Below are 17,250 nucleotides of genomic sequence, written 5' to 3' on the forward strand. Positions count from 1 at the left end.
CCGTAACCCTCTCTACTTTTTTGAACAATCTATGTGGGTGAAATGATGATACCATGCCAAGTTTCAACTTTTTCAGAGTTCATTTGTAGTGCTTTTCAATTTTCAGGTCATTTAGTTCTCAAAACAAATCATTGAATGCATAAAAAATAGCAAATGAAGGCAGAAATGGTTGAAAGTTGATGGCGTCGCTTTGAATGGTGCATACTGAACGCAAAAAATATAAGAGCATTTACATCACGATCTTATATTTCTTTAGAGTCTAAACTGTCAATATGATCTTATAACATCAAAAATACTTTGATCATCAATGATCTTTGTGTGTACAATCTGAATTGTCAATATGAGTCATCAACGATTTATAAATCGATGAAGACTCATATTGCGGCCACAAATTCTACACATAGAGTTCAATGAAGACCAAATGCTTGTGATAGTTTGAGAAATAACATATTTAAGGTGGTAAAAGACTTGCTAGGGGAGCGAGGTGGGACTAAAAACAGCTTGCCATAACCTCATTAGTACCGGTTCGTGGTACGAACCGGCACTAAATGGTGATGGTGGGGCCATAGCCTGACCGCAGGCTGACACATCCCCTTTAGTACCGGTTCGTGACATGAACCGGTACTAAAGGTTCGCCACGAACCGATGCTATTGATCGCCGCCACGAACCGGTGCTATTGTACACATTAGTGCCGGCCAAAATTCAAACCGGCATTATTGGGCTTCACGTATGACCCTTTTTCTACTAGTGAAGCATGACTTGAGGTGGTGTGGCAGGTCTTCGAAGGCTAGTGCCCATAGGCATCTGATTGGCTGACCCTTGGACTCCTCCAGTTGCTCGAGCACTTCGTTCCATTCATGACCAAAATTCTTGGTCCGAAGGAGCCCGCTGAGCACAACAATTGCTAATGGAAGGCCTGCCGATATCTTGAGAGTCCTTTCGGATAAATTACTCATTGCGCGGGGGCGAATACCATTTCCTCCGAAACCAAAAGCTCGTCGGTAGAACAACTTCAGAATGTCCTTGGTGCCACCGATGCTGCCAAGAGGTTGCAGAACAATAGGTGCGGTTTACTTGACACTGGGTTTAATTTCCTTCACTTTGAGCTGTGTGGTGAGAAGGATTCGGCTTCTGGGGTTGTCATCTGGCAGCAAGCTGACTAAAGAGTTCCAGTCACTAATGTCCACCAGGCCATCGAGCACCACCAAATAATTGTGCTCATGTTTTCTCAGAAGTTGTTGAAGTTTACCACTGGCGTCTCCATCCCCATGTTGCAGGTCTTCAGGGACCTGCTTGCGGACCTGCTCGTACATCATCTCGAGGTACTTCTCGAACCGGATGCACGGCGGAAGGCTTATCCAGGCGCGCACCTTGAAGTGTTCCCTCACAGCACGGTCATTGTACAACTTCCTGGCCAGTGTCGTCTTACCAATGCCGCTTGGTCCAACGATGGAGATGACAGCTCGACGTTCTATCTTGCTCTGCTCCTCTAGGATGTGTGTTTTTAGGGTCGCAAATTCTTCCCCCCTCAACTCGATGGCGTTGTCAGCTTCAATATCCCTGCATTTACACAAACAATCGATGTTATATGGTATCCCATTGTTTGTTTGTAGGATGCTAAAACTAGCCGCATCGTCAGGCAATGACAAGGCTAGATGCTAAAAAATACATACTTTTATTTTGAGAAGACTTGTATATTTGATATACAGTTCTAATGTCCATGCCAATGTAATTATTATATTTTTTTACGCAAATGTTATAGTTGTATTATCTGTATATCCAATTAATGTGCACCGTTATAACATACTCCATCAAAATTAGCGGTGTATATCTTTCTATTTGTCTCAATTGTTCAGATAATTTATCTGTTAGGTGCATCGGCCTCAGAAGTGGTGATTTTGCTGTTATTTTTGCCAAAACTGATGTTATGAGTAATTTACTCGCCTTCACAACATGGTAGGTGCTGGGAGGATTTTCTTCTCTAGTTTTATTGTGGATGTAATTTTCCGTACGTATACTCTACACACATTTTTGGTGCTGGCTGGGTTGTAGTCTCCTTCTTTTTTGACTCAAACAAGATGTAAGTATAGCTGTTTATTTTTACCTGGCTAGATCCAAGAGTAGTTGCATGCATGAGGCACTTGCAGGAGTTGGTTTTACGTTCCTGCGACATGCATGCAGATGCAGATGCAGATGCAGGTCCAGGGAGCACGTCCGTATGTCTGGTGGGCTGGACATCAAGTGTTCCACGTGGGCATTGTCATCACGTGTACTGCGTGCCGACAGCCGGCAACCGTTATTGAGGGCATCTTCAGCCGTTCGGCCCCCCAGGTCGTCTAAATAAAGCGGCCTGGGGGCGTGCCGGCGCTAGTTCGGTCCCTGGGGGCGAGCTAGCTCCCAGTCACGCCCCCACGCGCCGGCCCCAGGATGCGGGAAATTCAAACTTGGTTGTTCCCGCTCTCAAAAGACGCGCAAATCCGGCGATCGGACGTAGTCTGGTGTTACAAAAAACAGAGCGCCGCCGCCTCGACGGGGTCGGTTCACTCGGCGGGGTTGGTTCCAGGCGTTGGCGGAGTCGGCGTGCGCGAGCTCGGCGGTGTCGGAGCTGCTTCGGTGCTGGGCTGCGTCGGCACGGCTTCGACACTGCTGGGCGGCGTAGAGGCGTCGCTCGGGCTTGGCGTCCGTGTGGTCGTGGGCGTCGTCGGCGTCGTCGGCGTTGCCGTCGGCAGCTCGTTCAGGATGAGGCCGCGCTGCACCAGGTACCACGCCTTGAGCTTCTCGTCATTGCTCTTGAGCATGTCCGCCCCGCCCATCAAAAAAGCCATGTCGGTGTTCCTCTTCTTCGCGGCGACGTTCGTCCGGAGCAGGTCGAGCTTGATGGCGTTATTCTTCATTAGCGCCGACCACCGCGCCTCGGTCTTCTCTTCGCGTAGGACGGCCCGGGCCTGCGCGTCGGCGAGGCAATGCTCGATGGACTCCTGCACTTGCGTGGTTGCCGCGTCGGCGTTTTTCCCCTTCTTTGCCAATTTATGGCCATCCGGCCGCCCCTCTAACGCGCCCGGAGTCGTCGCGTCCGGCTTGTATGTCTCCTTGGTCTTGTCGAGGGCACGTCGGACTTCCGCCCACTTCTCGCACTTATCAATGCGCTTGTAGACGTGGAGGTGCTTGAAGTCGGCGTCTTGGTTGTCGCCCCGATACATGGCGAACATATGCAGCAGCTGCGCGGAGGGACGAACAGTTGGCGGGCGGCGGGCGTACCTGATCCTCAACGCTGGCGCCGCTCTCCGGGCGAGCCGCGACCTCCTCGACGATTCCATGCCATTTGTTGCACGCCAACTGGATACGCCCCCAATGGTTCGCCATCACCTTGGAGCCGCGCTGCATGTAGACGCCTTTGAAGTAGGGGTCGACGAGCTTCCGCTCGTCGAACTCGGCCTTGATGCGGTCCCAGTACGTCTCGAAGCCCTGGTTCGCGCCGGTGGTCGGGTCGAGGCAGACGACTTTCCATGCTTCGGCGAGGCATTCCTCCTCCTTGGACGTCCACTTGATGCGCGGTTCGCCCGACCTAGCCGCCCGCTTCTTCTTCTTCTGGCGCCCCTTCGTCGGAACAGGAGTCGGCTCCTCCTCCTCCTCCTCCTCGTCCTCCTCCTCCTCCTCGGGTTCCTGCGCGTCGTCGCCGTAGACGTAGCCGAGCTCGGCCTCCATGTCGCCGCTGAGGTCCACTACCTCGTCCTGGGTAGCGAACCCGGGAGACGAGGCGGCCGCGGCCGATCTTGTCGTGATGATGTTGTCCATGTCGGCTCCCGTGTCGTTGGCGTCGCCGAGGTGCGAGAAGGGTAGCGGTCCACGGTAGAGATGGGGCGTCGGTGTGGACGCGTAGGCGGCGGGCGGCGAGTAGTTGTATGGAGGGTACTGCATGCCGACGAAGGCGGGCGAGGGCGTGCGCGTAGCGGGGTGACCATGAGGGAAGGTCATGTTTGGGTTGAACCCACCGTGCGCGTCACCGTCGGTGTAGCCGGGCGACGATGAACCCCATGGAGATCCAGCGCCTTGCTGTCCCCAGGGCGCGTACTGGGCGTGGCTGACGACGGGTGGATTCATCCCCGCCTGGTCGACCGATGAGGAAGACGCCGCCGCGCGCACCGCGTTGTCGCGAGCCTTCTTGGCTATGGCCCTGTTCCGCCTGTCGGTGGTGACTGCTTCGCGCCGCTGAACTTCCACCCTCCACTCAGCGTTCGACAGGCCCGGTGGCTTCGATGGCGGCGCCCTCAGCTTCCTCTGCTTCGGCTGGGTCACGGCGCCAGTCGCGGTTGCCGCCGTTCGCGGCATGGAGTACTTCTTGTTGGAAATATGCCCTAGAGGCAATAATAAAAGTATTATTATTATATTTCCTTGTTCATGATAATTGTCTTTTATTCATGCTATAATTGTATTATCCGGAAATCGTAATACACGTGTGAATACATAGACCACAATCTGTCCCTGGTGAGCCTCTAGTTGACTAGCTCATTGATCAATAGATGGTTACGGTTTCCTAACCATGGACATTGGATGTCATTGATAACGGGATCACATCATTAGAAGAATGATGTGATGGACAAGACCCAATCCTAAGCCTAGCACAAAGATCGTGTAGTTTGTATGCTAAAGCTTTTCTAATGTCAAGTATCATTTCCTTAGACCATGAGATTGTGCAACTCCCGGATACCGTAGGAGTGCTTTGGTTGTATCAAACGTCACAACGTAACTGGGTGGCTATAAAGGTGCATTACAGGTATCTCCGAAAGTGTCTGTTGGGTTGCACGAATCGAGACTGGGATTTGTCACTCCGTGTAAACGGAGAGGTATCTCTGGGCCCACTCGGTAGGACATCATCATTTGCGCAATGTGACCAAGAAGTTGATCACGGGATGATGTGTTACGGAATGAGTAAAGAGACTTGCCGGTAACGAGATTGATCAAGGTATCGGGATACCGACGATCGAATCTCGGGCAAGTATCGTACCGCTAGACAAAGGGAATTGTATACGGGATTGATTAAGTCCTTGACATCGTGGTTCATCCGATGAGATCATCGTGGAACATGTGGGAGCCAACATGGGTATCCAGATCCCGCTGTTGGTTATTGACCGGTGAACATCTCGGTCATGTCTGCATGTCTCCCGAACCCGTAGGGTCTACACACTTAAGGTTCGATGACGCTAGGGTTATAAAGGAAGCTTGTATGTGGTTACCGAATGTTGTTCGGAGTCCCGGATGAGATCCCGGACGTCACGAGGAGTTCCGGAATGGTCCGGAGGTAAAGATTTATATATAGGAAGTCCTGTTTCAGCCATCGGGACAAGTTTCGGGGTCATCGGTATTGTACCGGGACCACCGGAAGGGTCCCGGGGGCCCACCGGGTGGGGCCACCTGCCCCGGGGGGCCACATGGGCTGTAGGGGGTGCGCCTTGGCCTACATGGGCCAAGGGCACCAGCCCCAAGAGGCCCATGCGCCTAGGGAACCCTAAAAGGAAGAGTCCCAAGGAGGGAAGGCACCTCCTAGGTGCCTTGGGGGGGAGGGAAACCTCCCCTGGCCGCCGCCCCCTAGGAGATTGGATCTCCTAGGGCTGGAGCACCCCCCTTGGGATCCCTATATATAGTGGGGGTAGAGGGCCTCTTGAGACACACCTTTTGCCTTTGGTGCAGCCCCTCCCTCTCTCCCAAGTTCACCTCCTCCTCTCCCGTAGGTGCTTGGCGAAGCCCTGCAGGATTGCCACGCTCCTCCATCACCACCACGCCGTTGTGCTGCTGCTGGATGGAGTCTTCCTCAACCTCTCCCTCTCCCCTTGCTGGATCAAGGCGTGGGAGACGTCACCGGGCTGTACGTGTGTTGAACGCGGAGGTGCTGTCCGTTCGACACTTGATCATCGGTGATTTGAATCACGACGAGTACGACTCCATCAACCCCGTTCACTTGAACGCTTCCGCTTAGCGATCTATAAGGGTATGTAGATGCACTCTCCTTCCCCTCGTTGCTGGTTTCTCCATAGATAGATCTTGGTGACACGTAGGAAAATTTTGAATTTCTGCTATGTTCCCCAACAGTGGCATCATGAGTTAGGTCTATTGCGTAGATTCTATGCACGAGTAGAACACAAAGTAGTTGTGGGCGTTGATTTTGTTCAATATGCTTGCCGTTACTAGTCTTATCTTGATTCGGCGGCATCGTGGGATGAAGCGGCCCGGACCAACCTTACACGTACGCTTATGTGAGACCGGTTCCACCGACAAACATGCACTAGTTGCATAAGGTGGCTGGCGGGTGTCTGTCTCTCCCACTTTAGTCAGATCGGATTCGATGAAAAGGGTCCTTATGAAGGGTAAATAGCAATTGGCATATCACGTTGTGGTTCTTGCGTAGGTAAGAAACGTTCTTGCTAGAAACCCATAGCAGCCACGTAAAACATGCAAACAACAATTAGAAGACGTCTAACTTGTTTTTGCAGGGTATGCTATGTGATGTGATATGGCCAAAAAGGATGTGCTGAATGATATATGTGATGTATGAGATTGATCATGTTCTTGTAATAGGAATCACGACTTGCATGTCGATGAGTATGACAACCGACAGGAGCCATAGGAGTTGTCTTAATTTATTGTATGACCTGCGTGTCATTGAACAACACCATGTAATTACTTTACTTTATTGCTAACCGGTAGCCATAGTAGTAGAAGTAATAAGTTGGCGAGACGACTTCATGGAGATCATGATGATGGAGATCATGGTGTCATGCCGGTGACGATGATGATCATGGAGCCCCGAAGATGGAGATCAAAAGGAGCAAAATGATATTGGCCATATCATGTCACTATTTGATTGCATGTGATGTTTATCATGTTTATGCATCTTGTTTGCTTAGAACGACGGTAGTAAATAAGATGATCCCTCATTAAAATTTCAAGAAGTGTTCTCCCCTAACTGTGCACCGTTGCTACAGTTCGTCGTTTCGAAGCACCACGTGATGATCGGGTGTGATAGATCCTTACGTTCACATACAACGGGTGTAAGACAGATTTACACATGCAATACACTTAGGGTTAACTTGACGAGCCTAACATGTACAGACATGGCCTCGGAACACGGAGACCGAAAGGTCGAGCATGAATCGTATAGTAGATACGATCAACATGAAGATGTTCACCGATGATGACTAGTCCGTCTCACGTGATGATCGGACACGGCCTAGTTTGACTCGGATCATGTGATCACTTAGATGACCAGAGGGATGTCTATCTGAGTGGGAGTTCATAAGATGAACTTAATTATCTTGAACATAGTCAAAAGGTTTTTGCAAATTATGTCGTAGCTCACGCTATAGTTCTACTGTTTAGATATGTTCCTAGAGAAAATCTAGTTGAAAGTTGGTAGTAGCAAATTATGCGGACTAGGTCCGTAAACTGAGGATTGTCCTCATTGCTTCATAGAAGGCTTATGTCCTTAATGCACCGCTCAGTGTGCTGAACCTCGAACGTTGTCTGTGGTTGTTGCGAACATCTGACATACACGTTTTGATAACTACATGATAGTTCAGTTAAACGGTTTAGAGTTGAGGCACCGAAGACGGTTTTTTGAAACGTCGCGAAACATATGAGATGTTTTGAGGGCTGAAATTGGGATTTCTGGCTCGTGCCCACGTCAAGAGGTATAAGACCTCCGACGATTTTCTTAACCTACAAACTAAGGGAGAAGAGCTCAATTGTTGAGCCTGTGCTCAGATTGTCTGAGTACAACAATCGCTTGAATCGAGTGGGAGTTGATCTTCCAGATGAAATAGTGATGGTTCTCCGAAAGTCATTGCAACCAAGCTGCTAGAGCTTCGTGATGAACTATAATATATCAGGGACATATATGATGATCCTTGAGATATTCGCGATGTTTGACACCACAAAAGTAGAAATCAAGAAGGAGCATCAATTGTTGATGGTTGATGAAACCACTAGTTTCAAGAAGGGCAAGGGCAAGAAGGGATACTTCATGAAACGACAAATCAGCTGCTGCTCTAGTGAAGAAACCCAAGGTTAAACCCAAACCCGAGACTAAGTGCTTCTGTAATAAGGGGAACAGCCACTGGAGCAGAATTACCCTAGATACTTGGTAGATGAGAAGGCTGGCAAGGTCGATAGAAGTATATTGGATATACATTGTGTTAATGTGTACTTTACTAGTACTCCTAGTAGCACTAGGGTATTAGATACCGGTTCGGTTGCTAAGTGTTAGTAACTCGAAATAAAAGCTATGGAATAAACGGAGACTAGCTAAAGGTGAGCTGACGATATGTGTTGGAAGTTTTTCCAAGCTTGATATGATCAAGCATCGCACGCTCCCTCTACCAAAGAGATTGGTGTTAAACCTAAATAATTGTTATTTGGTGTTTGCGTTGAACATAGACATGACTGGATTATGTCTATCGCAATACGGTTATTCATTTAAGGAGAATAACGATTACTCTGTTTATTTGAATAATACCTTCAAATGGTCTTACACCTGAAATGAATGGTTTATTGAATCTCGATCGTAGTGATACACATGTTCATGCCAAAAGATAGTAATGATAGTACCACCTACTTGTGGCACTGCCACGTAAGTCATATTGGTGTATTTGCATGAAGAAACTCCATACAAATGGACCGTTTGGACTCACTTGATTTTGAATCACTTGAGATATGCAAATCATGCCACATGGGCAAGATGACTGAAAGCCTTGTTTTCAGTAAAATGGAACTAGAAAGCAACTTTTTGGAAGTAGTACATTTTGATGTGTGCAATCCAATGAGTGCTGAGGCATGTAGTGGATATCGTTATGTTCTTACTTCACAGATGATTTGAGTAGATGTTGAGAATATTTACTTGATGAAACACAAGTCTGAATTATTGAATGGTTCAAGTAATTTCAGAGTGAAGTAGAAGTTCATTGTGACAAGAGGATAAAATGTCTATGATATGATCATAGAGATGAATATCTGAGTTACGAGTTTGGCACAGAATTAAGACATTGTGGAAATTGTTTCACAACTAATACAGCCTGGAACACCATAGAGGGATGGTGTGTGCGAACATCATAGTTGCACCCTATTGGATATGGTGCATACCATGATGTCTCTTATCGAATTACAACTATCGTTCATGGGTTAGGCATTAGAGACAACCACATTCACTTTAAATAGGGCACCACGTAATTCCGATGAGATGACACCGTATGAACTATGGTTTAGAGAAACCTAAGCTGTCATTTCTTAAAAGTTTGGGGATGCAACACTTATGTGAAAAAGTTTCAGGCTGATAAGCTCGAACCCAAAGCGGATAAATGCATCTTCATAGGACACCCAAAACAGTTGAGTATACCTCCTGTCTCAGATCCGAAAGCAATAAAGGATTGTTTCTAGAATCGGGTCCTTTCTCGAGGAAAAGTTTCTCTCGAAAGAATTGAGTGGGAGGATGGTGGAGACTTGATGAGGTTATTGAACCGTCTCTTCAATTAGTGTGTGGCAGGGCACATGAAGTTGTTCCTGTGGCACCTACACCAATTGAAGTGGAAGCTTATGATATTGATCATGAAACTTCGGATCAAGTCACTACCAAACCTCGTGGGATGACAAGGATGCATACTACTTCAAAGTGGTACGTAATCCTGTCTTGGAAGTCATGTTGCTAGACAACAATGAACCTACGAGCTATGGAGAAGCGATGGTGGGCCCAGATTCCGATAAATGGCTCAAGGCCATAAAATCCGAGAGAGGATCCATGTATGAAAACAAAGTGTAGACTTTGGAAGAACTACTTGATGGTCGTAAGGCTGTTAGGTACATATGGATTTTGAAAGGAAGACGGACAATGATGGTAAGTATCACCATTGAGAAAGCTCGACTTGTCGTTAAGATGTTTCCCGACAAGTTCAAGGAGTTGACTACGGTGAGACTTTCTCACTCGTAGCGATGCTAAGAGTCTGTTGGAATTATATTAGCGATTACTGCATTGTTTATGGAATCTTGCAGATAGGATGTCAAAACATTGTTTCCTCGACGATTTTCTTGAGGAAAGGTTGTATGTGATACAACCGGAAGGTTTTGTCAATCCTGAAAGATGCTAATAAGTATGCAAAGCTCCAGCTATCCTTTTGAGGACTGGAGTAAGCATCTCGGAGTTGGAATGTATGCTTTGATGAGATGATCAAAGATTTTGGGTGTATACAAAGTTTATGAAAAACTTGTATTTCCAAAGAAGTGAGTGGGAGCACTATAGAATTTCTAATGAGTATATGTTGTTGACATATTGTTGATCAGAAATGACATAGAATTTCCAGAAAGCATATAGGGTTATTTGAAAGGTGTTTTTCAATAGAAAACCTGGATTAAGCTACTTGAACATTGAGCATCAAGATCTATAAGGATAGATCAAAACGCTTAATGGTACTTTCAAATGAGCACATACCTTGACATGATCTTGAAGGTGTTCAAGATGGATCAGTCGAAGAAGGAGTTCTTGCCTGAGTTGTAAGGTATGAAGTTAAGACTTAAAGCTCGACCATGGCAGAATAGAGAGAAAGGACTAAGGTCGTCCCCTATGCATAAGACGTAGGCTCTACAGTATGCTATGCTGTGTACCGCACCTGAAGTGTGCCTTGCCATGAGTCAGTCAAGGGGTACAAGAGTGATCCAAGAATAGATCACAGGACAGCGGTCAAAGTTATCCTTAGTAACTAGTGAACTAAGGAATTTTCTCGATTATGGAGGTGGTAAAAGAGTTCGTCGTAAAGGGTTACGTCGATGCAAGCTTAACACCTATCCGGATAGCTCTGAGTAGAGATACCGGATACGTATAATGGAGCAACAATTTAGAATAGCTCCAAGTAGAACAGTTATTTGGAATAGCTCCAAATAGAACGTGGTAGCTGCATCTAGGAGATGACACAGAGATCTGTAAAGCACACACGGATCTGAAAGATTCAGACCAGTTGACTATAACATCTCTCACAAGCATAACATGATCAAACCCAGAACTCATCGAGTGTTAACCACATGGTAATGTGAACTAGATTATTGACTCTAGTAAACTCTTTGGGTGTTAGTCACATGGGGATGTGACCTTGAGTGTTAATCACATATCGATGTGAACTAGATTATTGACTCTAGTGCAAGTGGGAGACTGTTGGAAATATGCCCTAGAGACAATAATAAAAGTATTATTATTATATTTCCTTGTTCATGATAATTATCTTTTATTCATGCTATAACTGTATTATCCGGAAATCGTAATACACGTGTGAATACATAGACCACAATCTGTCCCTGGTGAGCCTCTAGTTGACTAGCTCGTTGATCAATAGATGGTTACGGTTTCCTAACCATGAACATTGGATGTCATTGATAACGGGATCACATCATTAGAAGAATGATGTGATGGACAAGACCCAATCCTAAGCCTAGCACAAAGATCGTGTAGTTCGTATGCTAAAGCTTTTCTAATGTCAAGTATCATTTCCTTAGACCATGAGATTGTGCAACTCCCAGATACCGAAGGAGTGCTTTGGGTGTATCAAACGTCACAACGTAACTGGGTGGCTATAAAGGTGCATTACAGGTATCTCCGAAAGTGTCTGTTGGGTTGCACGAATCGAGACTGGGATTTTTCACTCCGTGTAAACGGAGAGGTATCTCTGGGCCCACTCGGTAGGACATCATCATTTGCGCAATGTGACCAAGGAGTTGATCACGGGATGATGTGTTACGGAACGAGTAAAGAGACTTGCCGGTAACGAGATTGAACAAGGTATCGGGATACCGACGATCGAATCTCGGGCAAGTATCGTACCGCTAGACAAAGGGAATTGTATACGGGATTGATTAAGTCCTTGACATCGTGGTTCATATGATGAGATCATCGTGGAACATGTGGGAGCCAACATGGGTATCCAGATCCCGCTGTTGGTTATTGGCCGGAGAACATCTCGGTCATGTCTGCATGTCTCCCGAACCCGTAGGGTCTACACACTTAAGGTTCGATGACGCTAGGGTTATAAAGGAAGCTTGTATGTGGTTACCGAATGTTGTTCGGAGTCCCGGATGAGATCCCGGACGTCACGAGGAGTTCCGGAATGGTCCGGAGGTAAAGATTTATATATAGGAAGTCCTGTTTCGGCCATCGGGACAAGTTTCGGGGTCATCGGTATTGTATCGGGACCACCGGAAGGGTCCCGGGGGCCCACCGGGTGGGGCCACCTGCCCCGGGGGGCCACATGGGCTGTATGGGGTGCGCCTTGGCCTACATGGGCCAAGGGCACCAGCCCTAAGAGGCCCATGCGCCTAGGGAACCCTAAAAGGAAGAGTCCCAAGGAGGGAAGGCACCTCCTAGGTGCCTTGGGGGGGAGGGAAACCTCCCCTGGCCGCCGCCCCCTAGGAGATTGGATCTCCTAGGGCTGGCGCACCCCCCCCCCCTTGGGATCCCTATATATAGTGGGGGTAGAGGGCCTCTTGAGACACACCTTTTGCCTTTGGTGCAGCCCCTCCCTCTCTCCCAAGTTCACCTCCTCCTCTCCCGTAGGTGCTTGGCGAAGCCCTGCAGGATTGCCACGCTCCTCCATCACCACCACGCTGTTGTGCTGCTGCTGGATGGAGTCTTCCTCAACCTCTCCCTCTCCCCTTGCTGGATCAAGGCGTGGGAGACGTCACCGGGCTGTACGTGTGTTGAACGCGGAGGTGCTGTTCGTTCGGCACTTGATCATCGGTGATTTGAATCACGACGAGTACGACTCCATCAACCCCGTTCACTTGAACGCTTCCGCTTAGCGATCTACAAGGGTATGTAGATGCACTCTCCTTCCCCTCATTGCTGGTTTCTCCATAGATAGATCTTGGTGACACGTAGGAAAATTTTGAATTTCTGTTACGTTCCCCAACACTTCTTCGGCGGCATGGCGGCGGAAGGCGAGCGGGAGGGGGTTTGGCGGGAGAAAGGGAGAGAATGGCGGGAGGAAGGCGAGCGAGCGGGAGAGAAGCGAGAAAAGCGTCAAGAAACGGCGGAAAAAGGCCCTCGGATCGCCTCCAGTGCGGGCCCACGCGCCTTTTTCGCTTGCGCCGGCTCCCCAAGTGCCCCCAGGGCGCCGGGTTCGGCCTAGGTCCGCCGGCACCAGTTTTGGCCCGAGCCGGCGAAAAAAAGGCTTCTGAAGGCGTGACTGGGGCCTTTTTTTGACGCCGGCGCGGCAAAATCGCCTGAGAAGTGCCTGTTGGGGGCGCGGCTGGAGATGCCCTGACCTGCTATGAAAGGCATCGCCATCTCTTGTTGTACGGTGGAGGTCATAAGGTGAGGTCCAGGCAGTACTACAACTCGTATAGTTTTTCCTATCACTCCCTTTAAACTAATATAAGACACTTTAGGTCACGACTAGTACTTAGTTACTCGGTTGTTCCTTCAAACACTTATTTGTATTTCATGCTTCTGAATGAGTAATCCTAATTATATTGGCTCTCTGAGAGGGCGTGACGGCAGTTACATTGGCGTATTATAGAGTCCGCGTCATCCTCGATTGTGCCTAATTAACGATGAAGCTACATAATTAATTTTTTTCTTTTTGTTTTGTTTCTTTCTTTAATACTCTAGTTTTGTTTTAAGCCATGAGTTTTTTCTTTTGAAATAGTACAACGGCCCCCGCAACATCTTTACTTGGGCCAAAATGTTAAGTGTTTGTCTTTTTCCATCTCATTGCCGAAAAAGGGTTTCTCCCCGCTTTGTATACAAAGCAACCAACCGAGCCATACAAAGATAGGTGCTGGGGCGGAAGCAGCACAGTCACGCCCAAAAGAAAACGGCAGAGAAAGGGCAAAAGAAACAAATGCCGACAACGGCGGATCAAAAAAAAAACGAAGAAGCCTCGCGATCGCTGCGCCCACCGGGATCTCCCACTAGGCTCCAAGTCTCCGAAGCGCCGGCACCTATCAACACCTCCAAGAAGGATCGCGATGATGACAACGCTGCTGCCAAGGGTTTCCCCCGGTACACGACGAGGCGAAAGGAAGGGTAGCCCCCGACGCCCTCCCGGAAGGTCAGGTGGCACCCACAAGCGCCACTGCGCCGGTGTCAGCCACGCCGACAGGGGTTTCCCCCAATCCCAACCCGCACCTCGGGCGCTCCGGAGCCTTCCACCAAACCAACCACCACCCAGCGCCAACACGGTCAGGAGACCCCCACGCCGTCTCACCACGGCAACACGGGGTGAGGACAACACGGCGAAGAATCAGAGCCGGGACTAGGGCGTCAGCACCGTTGGCATGCGGGAGGGCCCCACCTCCACCGCCCGCGACGGTAGCCGTCCAGACGCAATAGCAGGAGCACACCAGGCTCATGGGCCCACAGGCCCGGCCGAACCCTCGTGGGCTCGTAAAGCTCCCGCCTTCGCGCTGCTGCCGGCACGCCATCGGCGCCGCCGCCCCGAATCCGAGCCGCTCCTCCTCCTCACCGCGCCGCAGACAACGAGGCCACGCCGAAGAGCCGGCTCGCTAGAACCCAGATGGGGCTCGCCGGGCCCAGATCTGGGCCGGAGGCGCGACGACGGCCACCCAGCGTCACCACGCCGCCCCGCCGCCAAGGAGCGGCGCCGACACCACGCCTGCCGCCGGCCGCCACCGCAGGGCCGCCGGACCGCAGCAAGGCCGAGTTGCACCGCCGCCGCCTCCCAGCCCCGGGAAGGGAGCGCGCACACGCGGGGACGAGAAGGCCCGCCGCCGCCGGCACCACCCGGGCCAGCGCCGGGAGCACCCGCCGGCGGCGGCGGGGGTAGACACAGGGGAAGGGGGCCGAGGAAGAGGAGCTCGAGCTCCGCCCCGGCCACCTCCCGGGGAGGCGACGTGAGGCGGACAGGAAGGGGGGAGGGGGGAGGGGCGGAAGGGGGCGGAGGGGGCGCGAGGCCGACGGCCGGCGGCGGCGGGAGGGTCGGCGGCGGCGGGAGGGGAGGACGGGGAAACCCTAGTCGCGAGACCGCTCTGCTCTCCCCTCTTTCTATCTCATTTAGACATTCTACTCCCATTTACCACGTTCATAGCACAATGTATGGAATTTTAAAGTTGATGTTTTTGAAACGTGCATTTTGACTTTTATTTTCCATGCGTGCGTGCAAGAGAGACACGAGGCGAGGCGATGCAAGGATGGGTGGAAGAACGGTTTTCGGCTTGTGTTAGTGTTCTGACTGAAACATGGACCATGTTACAATCCAGACCGAGATCTCACACGAACACGTGTCATGCGCCCGAGGTGGGAGACGAGGCGACGATAATCAGTCGGGTGAGCCATAATGTTTCCTTTATAATAAATAATAAAAAATAATTGTGGATTTAAACCAAAAATCTAATGATTTTGATTCCTTTTTTAATAATCTATTTATTTAGCTAGCCATCAAGCTGCACTGAAACCCAAACTAATTAGCACCTTGCGTGCCCGGCCCCGCTAGATCAGTTGATGTATGCTCTTAGCATAGAACTACAACTCCACGTTCATTTGTCATTTCTTGCATGCCAATAAGGAGTAATCTGTTTTTGTTTATTTTGGACCTCCTCGCATTGCTCTTCCTTGCATATATAATTGTGTAAATATTAAAAAAAACAAATAAATTACTAGCACAAACTGAAGCTTTTGATTCCATAGCAATGCTCTCTCGATTGTTTATGATTTGGTTACATACAATTATCAATATCTAACAGTTTTGCTATGACTATGTAGATTTTTGGAATATGATCTATTTGGATGTAATTGTATAGATTTAAGGTACAAGATCAATTTACATACAGTAATAGAGATTTAGCTGTTACGATCTATTTAGGTGCAATTATGAAGTTCAAAAGGCCATGTAACCTATTTATACACGATTGTATAGATTTAATGGGTATGATCCTTTAGGTATATATGATTATGTAGATCTAACGGTTGCGATCCACTTATAAAGAGATAGTTCACAAGATCGATGCACTAGATGTTATGTTTATTTGTGGAGTATGAAATTGTAATTATAATTGCACTAGATGCACAAGATCGATGCATTCTGCTTTTTGTATATAATAGATAGATACAAATAATAGAGGCAGTACTGGTACTTCAACTATTCTGGAATGGAGGTAGCAGTAGAGAGGACAAAGAAAATGACCGGCGATGATTGCATACCAGTAAGCATCGGCGGCATCAATGGAGGACGCGCTCCATATCTCAGCCGGGGAGCTTTGGATCTGATACGTTTCCTTGATCTCACCGATTTCCTTGATCCTTCCGTTGATCTTTGTTATCTCCCTTGACAGGCCATGCCTTGCAGCAATCTGCCCACCCCAGAAACACATCATCTTTGCTAACCCGAGAAACTTACTGCTCCTAATCAAGATTAGCCGACTGGTAATTATTTAATTACCTGCATGGCGAGCCCGCTTAGCAGTGTGAGAGCCGAGTGGTACCAGGAGTGGCCCCGCCTGGCCTTGAACTGGAAGGCCTCCACCTTGAGATGGAACTCGTCGACGGCGTCCTCCACCTCGAAGGCCACCTCCCGGGTCTCCTGCGCCCACAGCAGCAGCAGCTCGCTGGCGCGGCCGCGCCGCTGCTGGTCGGCGCCGCGGCCAAGCGCCTGCAGGTACACCAGCCGCCGGCGCAGCTCCCGGATCTGCTCGTCCACCCGGAGCAGCGCCGTCGCCTCCGCCGACGCCACCTCTCCCAGCTTCGACAGCACGCCCGTCACCCCGGCGTCCACCATGCCCTCTGCCTCTGCCTTCTAGTCTACTGCCAAGATAGGTAGGCTATATCCGTTGTGAAATGAGAGATACTACGCGGCATGCCGACGAACTTTATAAGCTACGCCGTCCAATGGCATGGCGCCACGCCAACCTGCTATGCCGGTATATCCTTACTATACTACGTTACAAATCCTTTTGTATCAAGTTTGAGTTGCATATACACCGCCTGGAATAAGTGGTTAGCTATCAGGCCCGTACCAGAAGCATGTGCAGGGTGTGCACCTGCACAGGGCCTCCAGATCGTAGGGGCCCCAAATTTGGCTGAGTACAAGTGCTAATTGAAACCCCTAAAAAACAAGTGCTAATTAAAGTTTTTGTGAGATAATCATGTACTACGTCTACCAGACTCCATCTTGTGTATGCCCCCCTTCTCTCTCCTCTTCAAATTTGTGGATACTCCTAGATTCTTCAATCTCCGTCTTGTACCAGTTAATTTTTTGCAGTTCCCG

At 49.2% G+C, this 17,250-nt stretch overlaps 1 protein-coding gene across 1 annotated transcript; it reads right to left on the reverse strand.

The window, feature by feature from the left end:
• Positions 1–498: 498 nt before the first annotated feature.
• LOC123084099 (disease resistance protein RPP13-like) lies at positions 499–16,801 on the reverse strand. The gene is made up of 3 exons (XM_044505881.1): positions 16,426–16,801; positions 16,188–16,336; positions 499–1,561 (listed from the first exon to the last, which is right to left on the reverse strand). The coding sequence occupies exons 1-3, from the start codon at positions 16,759–16,761 to the stop codon at positions 1,072–1,074; spliced, it is 975 nt and encodes a 324-aa protein (XP_044361816.1). The 5' UTR covers positions 16,762–16,801; the 3' UTR covers positions 499–1,071.
• Positions 16,802–17,250: the final 449 nt, after the last annotated feature.

This window comes from Triticum aestivum, chromosome 1B (assembly GCF_018294505.1).
Source record: "Triticum aestivum cultivar Chinese Spring chromosome 1B, IWGSC CS RefSeq v2.1, whole genome shotgun sequence".
Taxonomy (NCBI): Eukaryota; Viridiplantae; Streptophyta; class Magnoliopsida; order Poales; family Poaceae; genus Triticum; species Triticum aestivum.

Coding starts and splice junctions, on each gene's coding strand:
- LOC123084099 (XM_044505881.1), bottom strand. CDS start 16,761: ATGGTGGACGCCGGGGTGACGGGCGTGCTGTCGAAGCTGGGAGAGGTG. Junction 16,337..16,425: donor TAAGCGGGCTCGCCATGCAG/GTAATTAAATAA, acceptor TGGGGTGGGCAG/ATTGCTGCAAGGCATGGCCT. Junction 1,562..16,187: donor GATGCCGCCGATGCTTACTG/GTATGCAATCAT, acceptor GTGTAAATGCAG/GGATATTGAAGCTGACAACG.